The 15,235-nt window shown below is 40.9% G+C and overlaps 1 protein-coding gene across 1 annotated transcript in view; it reads left to right on the forward strand.

The window, feature by feature from the left end:
• SULF1 (sulfatase 1) overlaps positions 1-15,235 on the forward strand; it is a 123,789-nt gene that overhangs the window by 62,198 nt on the left and 46,356 nt on the right. The window contains exon 7 of the mRNA XM_009995563.1: positions 4,566-4,805. Coding sequence (XP_009993865.1) covers positions 4,566-4,805 — 240 coding nt within the window. The remainder of the gene's footprint in view (positions 1-4,565; positions 4,806-15,235) is intronic.

The raw sequence follows: 15,235 nt of genomic DNA on the forward strand, positions 1-15,235 counted from the left end.
AGAGCGGTTAAGATCTAAAAGCAATTCTTGAGTTGCTACCATTTTTGTGTTTGTCATGATGCAAAAATAATTTACATAGCCCTTCAGGGATGTGAAAACATAATTAATAAACTATATTTCATGGCTGATAGTTAGTGCTTTTTATGCAGCTCCAAGATCAGGCCTCTAAATCTGAGCATGTGTTATCTTTTTTATTTCTCAATCTTTGGAATTTGTGTTCTGTTTAACAATGTTAAGTAATGAGTGGTGGTTCTCGGCCTAAAATACAGCTGTCACAATAGGAATACATCTTTTCTTGATAGAGTTGTTCTGAAAATTTAATTTAAAGGGTCAAGTTATGTCTTCCTTTTTGTGATCTGAAAGAGCCTACTTTCTGCAGGGCACTGGGGAAGGTAGGTCAGCAGACACATGACTCTCTGAACAACACTACTGACTTGCTGTCTTCAGTCTTGCAAGAGGGTTTGCAAGTGGTGAATGAGCAGGAAGGATGTGGAAGGCCACTTTGTTCATGTTGTGGAGCTCCTCTCTTTGAAAGCTGCTCTGGATATTTGCAGGGCACTCTAGCTCCTATTAGCAAGGAGTTGAGCAACAGCCTGGATGTGTATGCATTCCCGCTGCATTGAATGAAGACACAGGTTTCCCCGTTTCATAGATCATTTCACAGGAAACAGAATTCAGCTCCAAAACTTGCGGTACTGCATTATTCACACTTCTACCAACAAATCACTCTGCTTATCTGAAAAGTAGAGTCATACTGCTTTCCATGTGTGAATTATCCCCTCACTCTTCAGTGATTCCTGAGGAAAATCTGAATTTTCCCTAAGGTCAATGGGAAGTAACACTTTCTGCCACAAACAGAAAAAACTTAGGCATTGCTATCCAAAAATCACAAGACTGAAAGTCTTTCAATATGGGCTATTTGCTATTGTGTTCCCAGCAAGAGTATTTCTAAAAGGTCTTCTAAATGAACACTTGAACATAAAAGTATATAAAATATTTTATAGGCTTCAGTCAGGAAGAGTTTGTCTCCAGAACATGCATAAGCATTGAACCAAAATATTCAACTGCCTGAGAGTAAATGATATACAGTGGAATTATCCAAAGTAAAACCTGGAAGAAGCAGGGAGCTTGCATTTAGTTAGTCCTCAAAGCATAGTAGTATGCTTTGATACTCATCTTCCTATTGATCTGCACCACCCCTCTGAGTTTTGCATTCTGAATGCAAAGAAACTGCAGCAGAGCTACTGTCTCATTTGACTTCCCAGACAAAACCCACAAATTGCTCAATTACTTCAGTTAGTTCCTTTCTATTCTGGGAGTAATATGGCACAGGGGAAGCATACTACTGACCAGCTAGGGGAAGGCATCTTAAGTGGTATAAAGCAGCCTGGCCCACAGCTCTTCAAGAAACACAGCAAATAGGTGGGAGCTGGAAAATGTTGAATTGTGCTTCTGTGCACTATTGTCCTTCAAGGTCCTGAGGGCAGAGAAATAATTGCTTAACACTGAGGCAAGTGGGCATCTTGCTCAAGGCAAAACACAAGCTCGCAAAACTGCCCAGAACTACAGCCCTCCTGCAGACAGCAAACTACTGCTTTCAGGGCAATGGCCCCAGCTTCCATGGGGCCAGATCTATGCTCTGTTCATGCATTAGTACAGTTATTTACAGTTTTTTGTTCACTCTTTGGTCTCTTCCCTTGTCCTCCAAATTGTCTAGCACTTGTACACATCAGTACCTCAAACCATGACCTCCCAATCTTTCTGATAATCCTCAAAGTGAATAATATCTTGCCTAATATAAGAAAGGAGTCATTCCAGTGTTTCTAACCCAGAGCCCTTTGAGATGCCAGAGAAGTGGGAGAAGATTTAAAAAAAAAAAAAAATCCATGTGAGACAATTCTTTTTGTTACTGTACCCTTGTTTACAGCCTAATGCACCACCAGTGAAATCCATAGAAACCATCCACTGAGTACTGCAGTGGATGAAGAGACAATAGCATCATCTGGATACACCATATCAGGCACTATTTGCTGGTTTCATTTCCAATCTTCACTAAAACTTTCAAAGCACTAAACACACAAGTAGAAAAAATGGAGATATGTTCTGGGATCTGAAAAAAATCCATCATCTTCCTGGGGCCTTGCATACAACCCAAACAAAGACAAGGTGGCTTTAGCTGTCACTTCATAGAGAGGCCCACCAGTAACACTGGTGGAAAATCCATAGCAATTTGAAGACTTGTTATGGAGCCTTGGTTACCAAACATACTTCTTTATATTTAAGGACAGACTGAGAGGTGATGCTGAATTTCTTACCTCACAAAACTTGTCAACTTCTTTGTCCGAAGTGGCTGTTCCCAGTTATCTCATTCCCCTGAGGTGCTCCCCAATTCGTCATGGAGAGCAGGAGTGTCCTGCTGTCAGACAGTGCCTGAGTACATGCCCTGAAGACTGTGGGCCAGATGGTAAAGAGCACTAGCTGTGAGGAAAGCTACAGACAGCAAAGGATTATAACTTATATCAGCAAGTTATATCTCCTACTTGTGTTTTGTTTTCCAAATGAGGAAGTCTCACCTGCTTTGAAGTGCCTATTCCAGAATTTCCAGAGGGGCTAAATCTATTATCAGTGTCAGTAAGTGCATACCTGGAGGAAAAACTTAGTCATAAACAGCAGGTTTGCAAGAGCAGAGGGCTGACCAAGCAGAGGAATGAGGAAGCACTCTAACAGCTACTCATTTATAATGCATACAGGCATGAAAGTGCACATCAGGTCTGCTGCTGTTGCTGTGCATTAGTGTACCTGAACAATGCCCTCCTCATCTGAGGACCTACCAGCACTTTACAGCTGAACCCTCAGCAATAAACTGTGACATTTCAAAAACGGCAGAGCTATGGCAGAAACAAAACAAAACAGAACAAAAACTAAAAATAAACAGCCAGTCTGGGGGCTCAGATAAAGTCATGTAGAAGGAGGATGTAGTCTCATTTGACTTTTACTCAACAACTCAGTGAAATGCTCCCACTCACACAAATGGAGACCTTTTGTGTTCAGGGTCCTCTCAGTTACTCTTTCACTTCTTTGTATCTCTAAACACATAGGTTTTGCCTGTACTGAGTTCAGGAAAGCACAAAAGCTGATGTTCTGCAGTTGGAAAAGAGGGACTGTGGAAAAGGAGGAGTCAGAAATGCTGATGATGTATTACACGTATCTGTAAAACACAGGCTTTGGCACTGCACCAGGAAATGCTGAATATCTAACTGCTTCTTCCTTTTACTTAATCAAACAATTTTTATGCTAAAGATTTCACATTCTGTACTGTCTCCTTAGCCCAAAAGAAAACAGAGCACGGTTATCCCTAACTAGTAAGACAATTTGTAGTTTTTCACGGCTTACACCTTAAAATGAGCCTCCTTGGCAGATTTGTGGTTTTACAACTATGTCTCTCATGGTTTAAAAACCTTTTTATTATTGTTATTTGATTTTCAAGTGACTCAAACAAATGACCAAAAAAGCTCTTTTATTGTACCAGAGGAATCAATTAATTTAAATTTAAAGCCTCTGCTGTGAACTGTGCAAAATAGATTGTAAAACCAAAGGGGCCAAAAAAACAAACAACAACAACAAAAACCAAAACCAAAACCAAACAAAACAAAAAACCCGCACAACAACTCTTTTTACCATTAAAAGTGTGCAAGTATTAAATTCACAAACTTGTTTCCAGGGCACATGCTGATACATCCACAGATCACCTTCACCCTTCAACCTCTGCTCTGTCAGATAACAGAAAGAGCAAAGTTTGACAGCTGCCAGCAGATACTGACAGGCCTTGTCAGGATCTGCTCAGTCTTTCTGCAATCAGAAATGTACAAGCTATGCCTGTCTCACCTTGTGGTTCATTAAAAGGTTTTGAAGGATTAGAAAAGTGTCTTTGTTCTTTAAACTAAATCAATGCAATTTCCTGAGAAAGGTGCTGAATTTTGGCAATGTTTCTTACATACAGATTTATCCCCAAAAGCTGTTTTTGAGCACAGAACTTTAGTACCAGAGCCAGACATGCTGATCCTATGTCCAAAGAAACTTTCCTCTAGAAAAACTGTTACTGAATTCTTCCTCTCTCCTCCCCTCATCTCTCACTTCCACCTTTACCCCCTTTCTCTCTCTGATTATCTGATAAAATTGAAAGAATGGTACCAGATTCATGGGTAATCTCAGCATTTTGCATATTTTGCTGGCACATTGACTAATGATGCAGTCTGTGTAACATATTGTTTTCCTACAGCCACATTTAAAGAAATATCAACCTATAAATTTGATGGCTTTAACATTGTATTTCTAAGCTGGTCTATATCTAAACTTGTTTTGAAATAACTAAGCCTTTCTGGAATCCTGAAGAATAATTTTGTCATATAATAGAGGTTTAGTCTTTCCTCCTAAAAGTCTTTCTACACTACATAGACTGATGTCCAAAGGCAAGCTAATCACCAATATTTTTAATGGCATAATAGCAGTGGATATGTTCTAACTATATTCTGCAGCACAGTGATGATCCTTACCTCTTATTGCAGGGTCTTTGCAAGTGATGAATAAGACCAGACGGATTATGGAGAATGGAGGAGCCTCTTTTATCAATGCATTTGTAACCACCCCAATGTGCTGCCCATCACGTTCCTCCATGCTGACTGGGAAATATGTGCACAACCACAACATATACACCAACAATGAGAACTGCTCTTCTCCATCATGGCAGGCCACTCATGAGCCCCGTACCTTTGCCGTGTATCTCAATAACACTGGGTACAGAACAGGTAAGAGACAAATGAACAGTAGGTATTTCTTTAAAGAGATTGTGGTGAACATCCAGTGGCAGTCTTGAATCTGCTGCCTAAAATGAAGCAGCTATTGCCCCAGGTTGGGTTTACGGAGCAGAGGTTTAGAGTTATGAAGAGGGTGGGTAGTACTGCCTGCTAGTCCAGATCCACAGCTCACTGCCATGTAAAGAAACTCACTTATAACAGGGCAGCATATTTTCACGTTTGGATGTCCCAGGTGCAAAATAAACTGTTGGGTAGTTACACCTAGTGCAAAAGAGGTGCATTTTAGTGGCTTTGTGGTTCTGAACTGGCAGTTCCACCCATGATTATGGTCAGTATTATGGCCTGCTTGTGGACAGCTGTGAACAGTTATGGAAGAAGATGTCAGGGCCAGGCTGGGGACTGGTGCCAAAGACCTCACAGGAGCAAAGTGCCTGTCATGGAAGTGAAACAAGGCAAATGGTATAATTTAAAATTTGCCATGGGGCCATATTTCATTTGCCTTTTCTGAAAAGGCTGTGCACCACCAAGATTTGATCGTTTTCTTGTAAATTCCTGGTGGCTTTCTGTAGTCAGGCGATACCTTTCCTGTCTACAAAGAACTCTTCTTATACCTCTCATCTGCATTTCAGCTTGATGTAAAACCTGATTCATTTCTGCATCACATATCCCCTAAGATTCAATCTGCAGACACATTAGGCTCCAGCCTGACTTCCCCTTTGCAAGGTATAGGACTAGTGCAGGGCCATCAGGGTGCAATTTGTCCAGAAGCATCATTTGACTACAAAGACTCCCCTTTACAGGACTAACAAGGCACAGATCCTTACAATGTAACTGGCAGCGAAGAATTTGCCTCTATCTGTGGCTTAGGCATAAGAATGGATCCCTTTCAAAAAACCTAGCAGGCAAATGTCTCCATGCTGTCTGCTTGCCCTAATTCTCTAAATGCTGCTGTATCCGATGCCTTAAATGTATCTGCCTGTTTGCCCTCTTTTCTTTACCACACAGACACCTCACTATTTTTTCTTCTGTCTTTCTGTATTTGTAGTTCTGGAGACCATCTGCATCCTGCTTAAAAAGCAAAAGCAGACAAATATTTAGCTTCTTTGGGCCTGGTGTTGTGCCTGACACATGCTGAACAGTACTTCAGGGTCCACTAAGCCAGTTGCCATCTGAATGCAGCATTGCTAAACCTGAGTAAGGGTCAGCATCAAGCTGGGTCAGCTTTGGAGGAGAAAAAGAGGGGAGAGAGAACTGACAATTACTGCTAGAAAAGGTTTTGAATTTGCCCTGATATATAAGCTTTGTCTCATGGCTTATGTCTTAAAAATAATTTCTGCTTTATCTATGGCTGCTTCATGTGGGACCTGCCTTTTCTGTTCTTAAAAAAAGATAGTACCTTCCTGATTTGTAATCTAATATTTGCACAACTAAATGCCTTATTTGTAAATTGTCATTAACCCTCTCTGCCCTTCTGGAGGTAACCACTCTGCTTTGAGTGTATCTTCTGCACTGACTTATATTATAAAGGCATGTGGAGATGCCTGCTAAATGCAGGGTTGGCCTTGTTAAATTGAAAGGAAAAAGGGGTCAAAAGAAAAGCAAAAGGAAAAGGAAAAAAAAAATCCCTTTCTAAAGGCAGGAAAAGAGAACATCCATCCAAAAACTGTCAGGGTAGGTGAGTTTTAACAAGGGGCAGGAAGGAGAAAAAGGAAATGGAAACAAATGAAAATACTTCTATGAAACTCCAATTCTGACCAAGTTACATTGTCTAAGCATATAATAACACGGCCTCAAACCATGTATCAATTTACTTCTTGAAATCTGAGACTACCTTCCAATTACCTCACAATTGTTTTTTGAAGTGACAACTTAATTTAACAGTAGATCTCACCTTTTTCAAGGACAGTGCTGCCTCATTAAAAAGTCATCAGAAGTCCACTAACCAACTAACAATCGACACTTAAGTTTAGTAAAATTGTAATGACTCAAGAATATATGGGAGTCTAGAATAATTGGGAGTGAAAAAGAGGGAAATGGGGAGAGAGAGTGGCTACATGCCACATAGACTAGTCATGACTGCGCTGATATTGCAGACACTGTGGGTACTTACCCTGGGCATTTATATGTGTTTTGAGAGGAAATCAAGTATCCTTCTCAATGGGAAACTCAGGCAGAGAAAAAGAAATGAGTGACCTAAGGCCACTCACAGTTTGGTGCCACTCCTGTTAAGGCACTGGTCCAGAGAGCTCCACTCCAGATGAGACAATGTGCCGTATCTCTAACCTGGCTCTCTGTTTAAAATTAGGAGGATTTAGCTCTCACTTCGTGCTTAGGATCAAGTTGTTATTTAAGACAGTGGAATTAAAGGGGTGGAGGAGTGTTTATATAATGTCTTTACTTCTGTTCACCCAAAATAGTTTCCAAAATCTATAAAGCATCCTCTCTCTAAACCTGCCTCAGCCTTAACTAAACCCTCCATACTGCAATTGATCACACATGGACAGACTGCTTATGAGAGCAGTTCTGCTGAAGCCACGAGGACTCCACTCAAGCACAGCAGGTGATTTAAAAAAAGGTCTGAAATGTGCTCTAATAAACTGCAGCCATAATTAGAGCCCACTGGGGAAACCTGGCAAAGAACAGAATGTTTTCTTCTTTCCTTTTTCTCCTTTACTCTTCTACCCCTGCTCTACTCTGGTGTGATGCAGTTTTTGCATTTCATGGAGACATCCTTTTTTGAAGTTTTTATGTCAGTGATAAATCATAGGCAGGAGTTTTGCTGGGTGCTAGCAAGGCAGACAATATTCAGAAACAACACAGCCAAACCAAAACAATTTTTACACCCAGTTATCATTTTTTTCAAATGTCAAAATAATTAATTGCTTCAATGTTCAGTTTTCCTTACTCACAGGCTGTATGCTGATTGCAGCAATAAGTCAAGCACACAGCTTCCCAGTTGCTTGAAGTCCCCAAAACTGGTAGTATTAAACTAGATTTCATAGGAAATAGCAGGGAAGACACACTAAATAGGTAGAAAGAGAAAACAGAGTGACGCTGGAGAGCTTGAGAGAAGTGAGACATTTGTTTTAATTGCATAGGCTCCAGCTTCCCATATTGGGGAGGAAATCACTGTAATCACTTTTAAGTTTTGTGGAAATTGTGAGAAAATCTTAAGAGGTTTTCTTTCATCTTGTAGTTTTTAACTTCAGTAGACATCTGTTCAGCTACTTAGAGTCAGAAATTTTATTTGTAAGATTATTAGATGCAGGAATTGGAGGTTTTGCTTTGCATTTTCCAAATAATTGGCTGCTAATTGGCTGTTATTTCAGTCCTCCCTGCAGTAGTGTTGATGTCTCTTATTTTCTTTACCCTCTACTGTTCTGCCCCAGCCCTACAGCATGTAGTCTTGCCTCTCAGATGTGCTCTCCAGTGTTGTCAGTTCACACTGCCATTCACCTATACAAACACAAAGAACCTTGGCTTCCTTGAGTAGGAAAGGAGGATTGTGCTAGATCTTAAACCACCAAGCAGAGCATTATCTTAGTATTTTGAACAGAGAGCCAAGACAGCAGCATAGCCAATATCCAGGAGACATAAATGCAACAATAATTTTATTGCTAAACTTGTCACATTTTGTATACTGCAGAACTTTACAATTTTTACCTGCTGAAGTTTAATCTCTTTGCAAATATGAAGAGAAACCTAATTTTAAGATTCTCACCCAGACTTAACATGCCTATGCATTCAGAACCCTTTCTGCTTAGCGTTACTTTGTAGAATTATACTTTCTAATCCACACTCCTCTGAGCCCTTCACAGCTGGCACAACTGTGCAGGACAGAACAGGAGTCTGCCCTGGCTCAGCAACTGCTGACAGCCTCACAGCACCACAGCAAACTCAGGACCAGGCTCTCCCCTTATGGAATCCCACTTGAAAAAAAGCAGAATTCACCAAATGAGGCAATTTTTTGCTTACATTTTTTAGATTGTTTTTTGGGAAGATGCATTTCCCAATATTTTATTTTTTTCTTGGAACTAGCAACCAATAAAAATCAAATTCAGGATTCCTGCAAGTGTCCTGATGGCATTCTCAGCCTTTTGTGGGACAAAAATGGTAACACAGCAATGTTAAGCAACTTGAACATTAATATCTAAACTCCTGTGTTTGTAAAACTCAGAACTCAAGAAGTGACTGGATATCAAGATGTCGCTATCTGGTGTGTTTTGACATTAGTGACAGACTTCTGCGTAGCGATGAACAGAAGTGGTCACTTCCTTGACATCTAGTTATTATGTTCAACAGTTCATATCAGCTTCTGATGCGTGTCAGTTGACATCTGTCATTTAGGGGTACATTTCTTAGTGTAGTGCCTAAAGAACTAAAAAAATACTGAGATGAGAAGGGACTGAAAGCTTAGGAGTATTTTAACTGGGCAGCACTCCCTTCTGACACACAGGGACAAGTTAATCTTTCGTAAAGGGAGCAAAAGCTATTTCTCCTGAAGGTGTCTCTTCTGGAGGCAAAGCCAGTGTGTTTCCTGTTCACAGCCTTACAGTACAATTCACTGCCAGCACATGCTATTTTTAATCTGCATCATTTCAGTGACCTAATTTGTATCCTGCCTCATGCACCATTTCAAAACAGAGAGGATGACAGAATGTGATACAGGGGTGGGAATGAGTGTACAGGGAGTTAGCCATGGCTTTCAGATTATAAGTGAACATAAGGGAAGTGAAAGAGAGAACTCAAAGTGTTCAGGTTCTTGGTATAGAAGAGGCTGGGGACCATCAAACGTAATTTAACTTGTAAATATTTTAAATATGCCTCACTTTTCAGAATAAGATTGCACTTCCATTCAACCTAAGAAATTTATAAATAGAAATTAAATATGCTGGATATATTAAAATAGTCCACAAAATATTAAATGTAGAAGAAAGAAAAGGGTAAAAATTTTAATATTCTATGGCATCATGTGAAGTTAAACTTTGGTTTCTGTCCAGGATCTCATCAAAAGCCACAACACGTTTGCCTATTTACACTTGAAACAGAATTTTGTGCTATTAAATATTGCATGGAAAACCATACACTAACAGATTTTTAGCAAGGTTGTGCATTTTATCACAGGAAACATTTATCAGTGCAACTATTTAATCTCTTGTTAAAGTAGCTGAATGGTCTTTAACTACATAATAACACTTTTTGGAGGGTGAAATTTCCTCAGTTTGAAAAGATAGGCCAGTTCTATCAAGACATTTTTATCTGCATCTAGAAGGATGGGGTACTCAGATCCCTTCTGCAAAATTCTGCTGCTTTCTTACTGAGTTACTAAGCAGACTGGGGTTTTTGTCACACATATGGGAGTGGGAGCAGCTACAGGTTTTCAGGTGCCTGCCAAAAGGATGGCAGCAGTGAGACTCAGGAAGGAGTCCTTTCCAGGGATTGTCGTACCCTCCTACCATCCAAAAGTGTTTACTCTTCTACACTTCTGACTCTCTTCATCCTACTCTGGTAGGCAGAGCAGTCTCTTCTCTTCAGTTTTCTCATCCCATTCTTCTGGCCCTGCAAGACCTTGGCCTCTGCTCTGAGCCTTGTCCCCCAGCCTGTTTGTCCTCAAATCGTTCCCACCCTCCTTCCCCTCCTGGCATCCAGTCAGTCTTTGACAGACATGTCCAGTTCCCACTGCTCACCATTAGCAATCTCCTTTCCTAGCCTGCTCAGCAAATCTGCTTCACTCACCCTCCTTGCCTTGTCAGTAAGCATCTTTCTCAATTCCATCAGCTTTCTCCTACCTACTGACACTATTCACAGGTGGACAAGTCCTGAGATGCCTAGATCTCCAGAACATGCAAACTGCACTGTTTTTTTTCACAACGGGGCAAACTTTGGACAGGTTTTCACCAGGATGACAAAAGATGCCTGCTTGACAGAGTCAAGCATCCACCGTATCTTTGACAGGGTTTGTACTCTCAGCACAGAGCATGGAAGGGCTATCAAATGAAAGCCTACATAATTTTTTTCAGATGTTGAGTGTAATGTCTTTTCCGTTACTGCAGTTCTCAAAGATGGCTACTGTTCAGGCTAAGAAGTTTCAAAAAATTCAGCCTGAGGCAGACATTCAGTGTGGAAAATTTCAGTCCAAGTACAAGAAAGTTATAAGCAACTGAAAACAGGGTCTTATAATGAGAAGTGTCAGAAAACATCAATACTGGAAAGTGCTACCAGCTTGGCCCATAATACAGGCTTTGTTAAAGACATCACCCAGGCTAACGATTGCTATATCAAGTTATAGGCTAATGCCTTTTGCAACTGCTGAGTTATAAAACCTTTAATACTCATTTTGGTTGCAATGGTAAACCTGGCAGCAACTGGGAAATACCCACAAAGCTGGAAAAACCTGAGGTTTTCTACTGCGGTTAAGTTACAAGACTGGGAACTGTGAAATCTGAATAATATTCTTGGCAATGCCACAGGCTTCCTGCGTGACTTAGGTCTAACTGAAGGTTAACCTCTTGGTACCTCAGTTTCCTCATCACATTTTTGAGACAGTGCTTATTTCATTTCCTAGGCAGTGCTCGTATACTGAACTGACTATCTGCATTTTAATGACGTGATACCCTAATCCTCTGTAATTTTTCAACAGAAGGGAAAAATCAGACTTCTTGGGTTTGAATGTATTGGTTGCATAATGGGACGAAAGCAAGGAGGAATAATCCAGAAGCTGCATTTTTGTTGGGCTCTGTCCCCAGAAGCACAGAATCATTGTGTGTGTCAGCCCTGAAATGTCATATAAACAGTGCTTCGCAACTCCTGTAAATGGTTTCCTGACTTTGCTAAAGGAAGTGGGCTGTCTACTTAAAGCTCTTGTCTGGGTCACAGTGACTAAACCTTACTACAGTATGCCTTTCTGATGGTTTGGGTTCGTTTTAAATCGGAAACACTCCCTTAAGCCTCAATAAATAACAAGGCCATGGAACATAATATACGCCCTTTGATCTGTGGCAGTGCAGAGATGTCTCACCAGGAGATGTAGCCCAGTTCACCTGTACACTAATCCACTAATGCTGACAGGAGTTAGGGGACTAGTTCTGTTGTGTAATACTGCAAATGTTAGTCATAAATGCTTGTGGAAAAAAAGTACTAGGAATTATGAGATTTTGAATCACATTCAGCTATAAATATCCTGGCTTCAAACTCCAGAGATCCCCTGAGTCAAATTCTCCTTGTCTTGCACTAATTGCAATCCCCTGGATCTTCCAGTCCCGTTCAGGACTCCTTTGCTAATTGGCAAAGGGAAAACAAAATCCTATATTAATGTGTCTATTCATGTTAGGTAGAAAATCCGTATGTTCTGCAGCCACTCCTGAGACACAGACATCTGTATAACTGTTTGCCATGCCATGTTCTTGTTTGCATAAACATAATTGAACATATTCACACAGAATACAATTATTCTGATAAACTAAGCTACTCTACATGTGATTAAAAAATGTGTCCTGGGAACAGTTAGCAAAACTGCCAGAATGCAGATAAAAACTGTCTTATTAAAATGCAAAAATCGGCATTTATCTTTCCTGTTACCCCTGTGGGGACCATTACATGTGATAATTAAAAGATATCCCTTGAAATGGCATTACTTTTTGATGAGGCTTTTACCTATTGAGTCATAATCTCCGTTTTGTTAATTACAAGCAGAAGTAGCTTCCTAAACCCTGTAACTGCTGAGCACAAGTGTCTTCTAAAGCTGAGCATTCCCAGTCAGTACTCAGACTTGGCAAATTCAAATTCAGTGTCAGACTACATGTGAGTTAAGGATGGTGGTTGACTCTACAAGCCAAGCATGTGAAGATCCAGCAAGGACATTTTTATATCATGGTGTCAGCTCCTGGACAGTTCCGTGACACATTCCATAGTGCATTAGTTGTTTACAGTCCTCTGGTTAACAAAAAACAACTAGGACACCCGTCGTGATTACTCGCTAATTATTATTTGGCCCCATGGACCCTTCTGTGCTTCCCTTTTACTCTGGCACTTGTCTTCACCCAGAGCATGAAGAGCCAGATACTAACTGCTGGCACTGGGCTCCAGCTCTGAGTCACTTGTCCTGTCCTATACTCAGTGGTTCCCATGGCAAAGGGACTGAACTCTTGTGTTTCTGTAAAAGCCTGGCTTTTCCCTTCATCCGTCTAATTACTCATATCCTCCTGAGTTTTTGACCAACAAACCACTCTTGGGTAAGGCAATTTGGCAAATGTGATCCATTATCACAGCTACTGCTGCATCTACTAGTATTCAGGACATTGCAGTGCATTTGACATGGGAACTGCTTTAATCTACAACAGGGGAAAACATCTATTTCTGCAAACTGTCACTCAAGGAGCTGCTTAAAACTTGACAGCTCTGAGATTATTTTTATGATAAAATACTAAATCATTGCCAACACAAAGGTGAATGGTTCAGACTGTCAATCCAAAGTCTCATAACATGCACTGAAATATGGGGTCCAGAGGGCCAATATGGAGCTAACAAAACATTATTAAATTTAGAAAATTAAGTAATCTAAAGCAAGGAAATTCCAAGATTAATTTTCCCCTGTCAGGTCCAAGACTCCCTTTCCTTTTCTAAATTCACTTGATCTTTCTCATCCTTATGCCCTAGGTCATCTCACCTCTGCATTTTATGCTTGTGACTTTCTCTGCTAATGCCTGAATATCAAGAGGGGAGAGAAGGAGAGAAAGAAGCTGACTCTTCTTTCTTTTAGTGCCAAAACTGAAACTGGGGGCTTTCTCAGGTCCGTGAAGGAACACCCTATGGTGATATTAAACTGAGAAACTGTAGTAAGTCTTTCCCAATCATCTGTGTGCTACAGTTTTTCAGAGCTTGTCCATTTTGAAACAGATTTTCATAGTCACTTCTGTTGTTTACAAAGGCACTACATCAAAACCAAGAGACACTAGAGCTTCTTAGGGAAAATCTTGCCAATGATTTTTAAATGGGCAAACAGTTTATTTTTCCCTAGCCTTATTCTTGGAAATTGTTGAATGGTTTGGCTAAAATGTTCCACAGAGTAAAATCCAGCCTGAGTCAGATAGTATGGAAACTATCATCATTAATGATTGAAATTTGGCAAGACTGTAAATAGCAGAGTTCAGGTCTCACTATTAGTCAATTATAGGTGGGGCTATCAAACATGATAAATTAGCATAACTTCCATTTCACAGCTTGAAAGCTTCTGCTCTTTGTGGGAGGCAGGTTGACAGTAGAGTCCTTTACAGAGGAGTGCAGCACTCAGAGGTTCACCAAGGTCATGCAGTAGCTGCTGGTGGATCTGGGATGACATTCAGGCAGGCTGACCTCAGATCTCCCCTTTAACCACTGACTGTCCTTGATTTTGCTTGGCTTGGTAGGGCTTCCTTTCTCTCAGTCACATAATTCTCCCATACTTCAGTGTTGTCTTTCCTTGGGTTTTGTACAGTATTTCAGCCTTTTATCCTTACACTTTCCCTGAATATCTGACTTCTTGAGAGTTTAACTCCGTTCGTCTGCCTTAGGGGAGAGACATGGTTTCCATTTCAGGAGGCAATGGTGCTGGACACGTATTCCCTCCCCACAGTCACCCTCTTCACCTCAAGCTTCTTGACTTCTGTTCAGCCTCAGGAGAAAAAAGGAGAGAGACTGGGTTGCTTTCTTAGTGGCTGTGGGAGGAAGATCTCGAAGTCTGGTCTAGTGTCTGTACAAATTGTTTATATGTCACATTCCACATGGTATAGGAAAGTAACATTATATATGACTGCAATCTCTGGTTAATTATATTTGGCAGTTGTATGATTCAATTGCCTCAGGCAAGTCTTAATTATGGACTTTTTGATTTTTCCACCACTGTTCCCAGGAAGTTCACCATACCCACATCAATTGGATCTGGATTATTTAAGCCCTTCCACAAATGTGCTTTTTGGTTATACTGAATGTGTCTAAGTTGAATACGAGGTTTTCCAGAGTGATTTCATTTCTGAGTAGGAAACAAGTGTGGGGGTTTGTCATCTGTCCTGAAGCCCACTGGAGGAAGTGAGGCTGGACAGCAGTTCTCTGTGGGCAGCCCTGGCTGGCTGAGCCAGGGCCAGCAGCAAGGGCAGGGGCTGTATACCATAAGGGGTGCCATGAGGTGGGCAGCTACTGCCCAGAGAGGCTCTGTCCTTGGAAAGGGAGAGGGTTCTGTTGTTCCCTTCTCTTCAGGAGTGTCTCTTTTTGTGAGCACCAGGAGTACCTTTGTGCTGACTGCTGGGGACATGGGCAGAAAATGAAAAATGCAAACAGTGAAGTTACTCAGATACCCCAGTAACTTGCTGGGACTGAGATGGAACTAACAAATCCTTGAAACCTCAAGTTCCAGGCTCAGTATTGTGTTTTGTCACTGCACTTCTCAG

The sequence above is a fragment of the Chaetura pelagica genome, unplaced genomic scaffold (genome assembly GCF_000747805.2).
Source record: "Chaetura pelagica isolate M959 unplaced genomic scaffold, ChaPel_1.0 scaffold83, whole genome shotgun sequence".
In the NCBI taxonomy this organism is placed as follows: Eukaryota; Metazoa; Chordata; class Aves; order Apodiformes; family Apodidae; genus Chaetura; species Chaetura pelagica.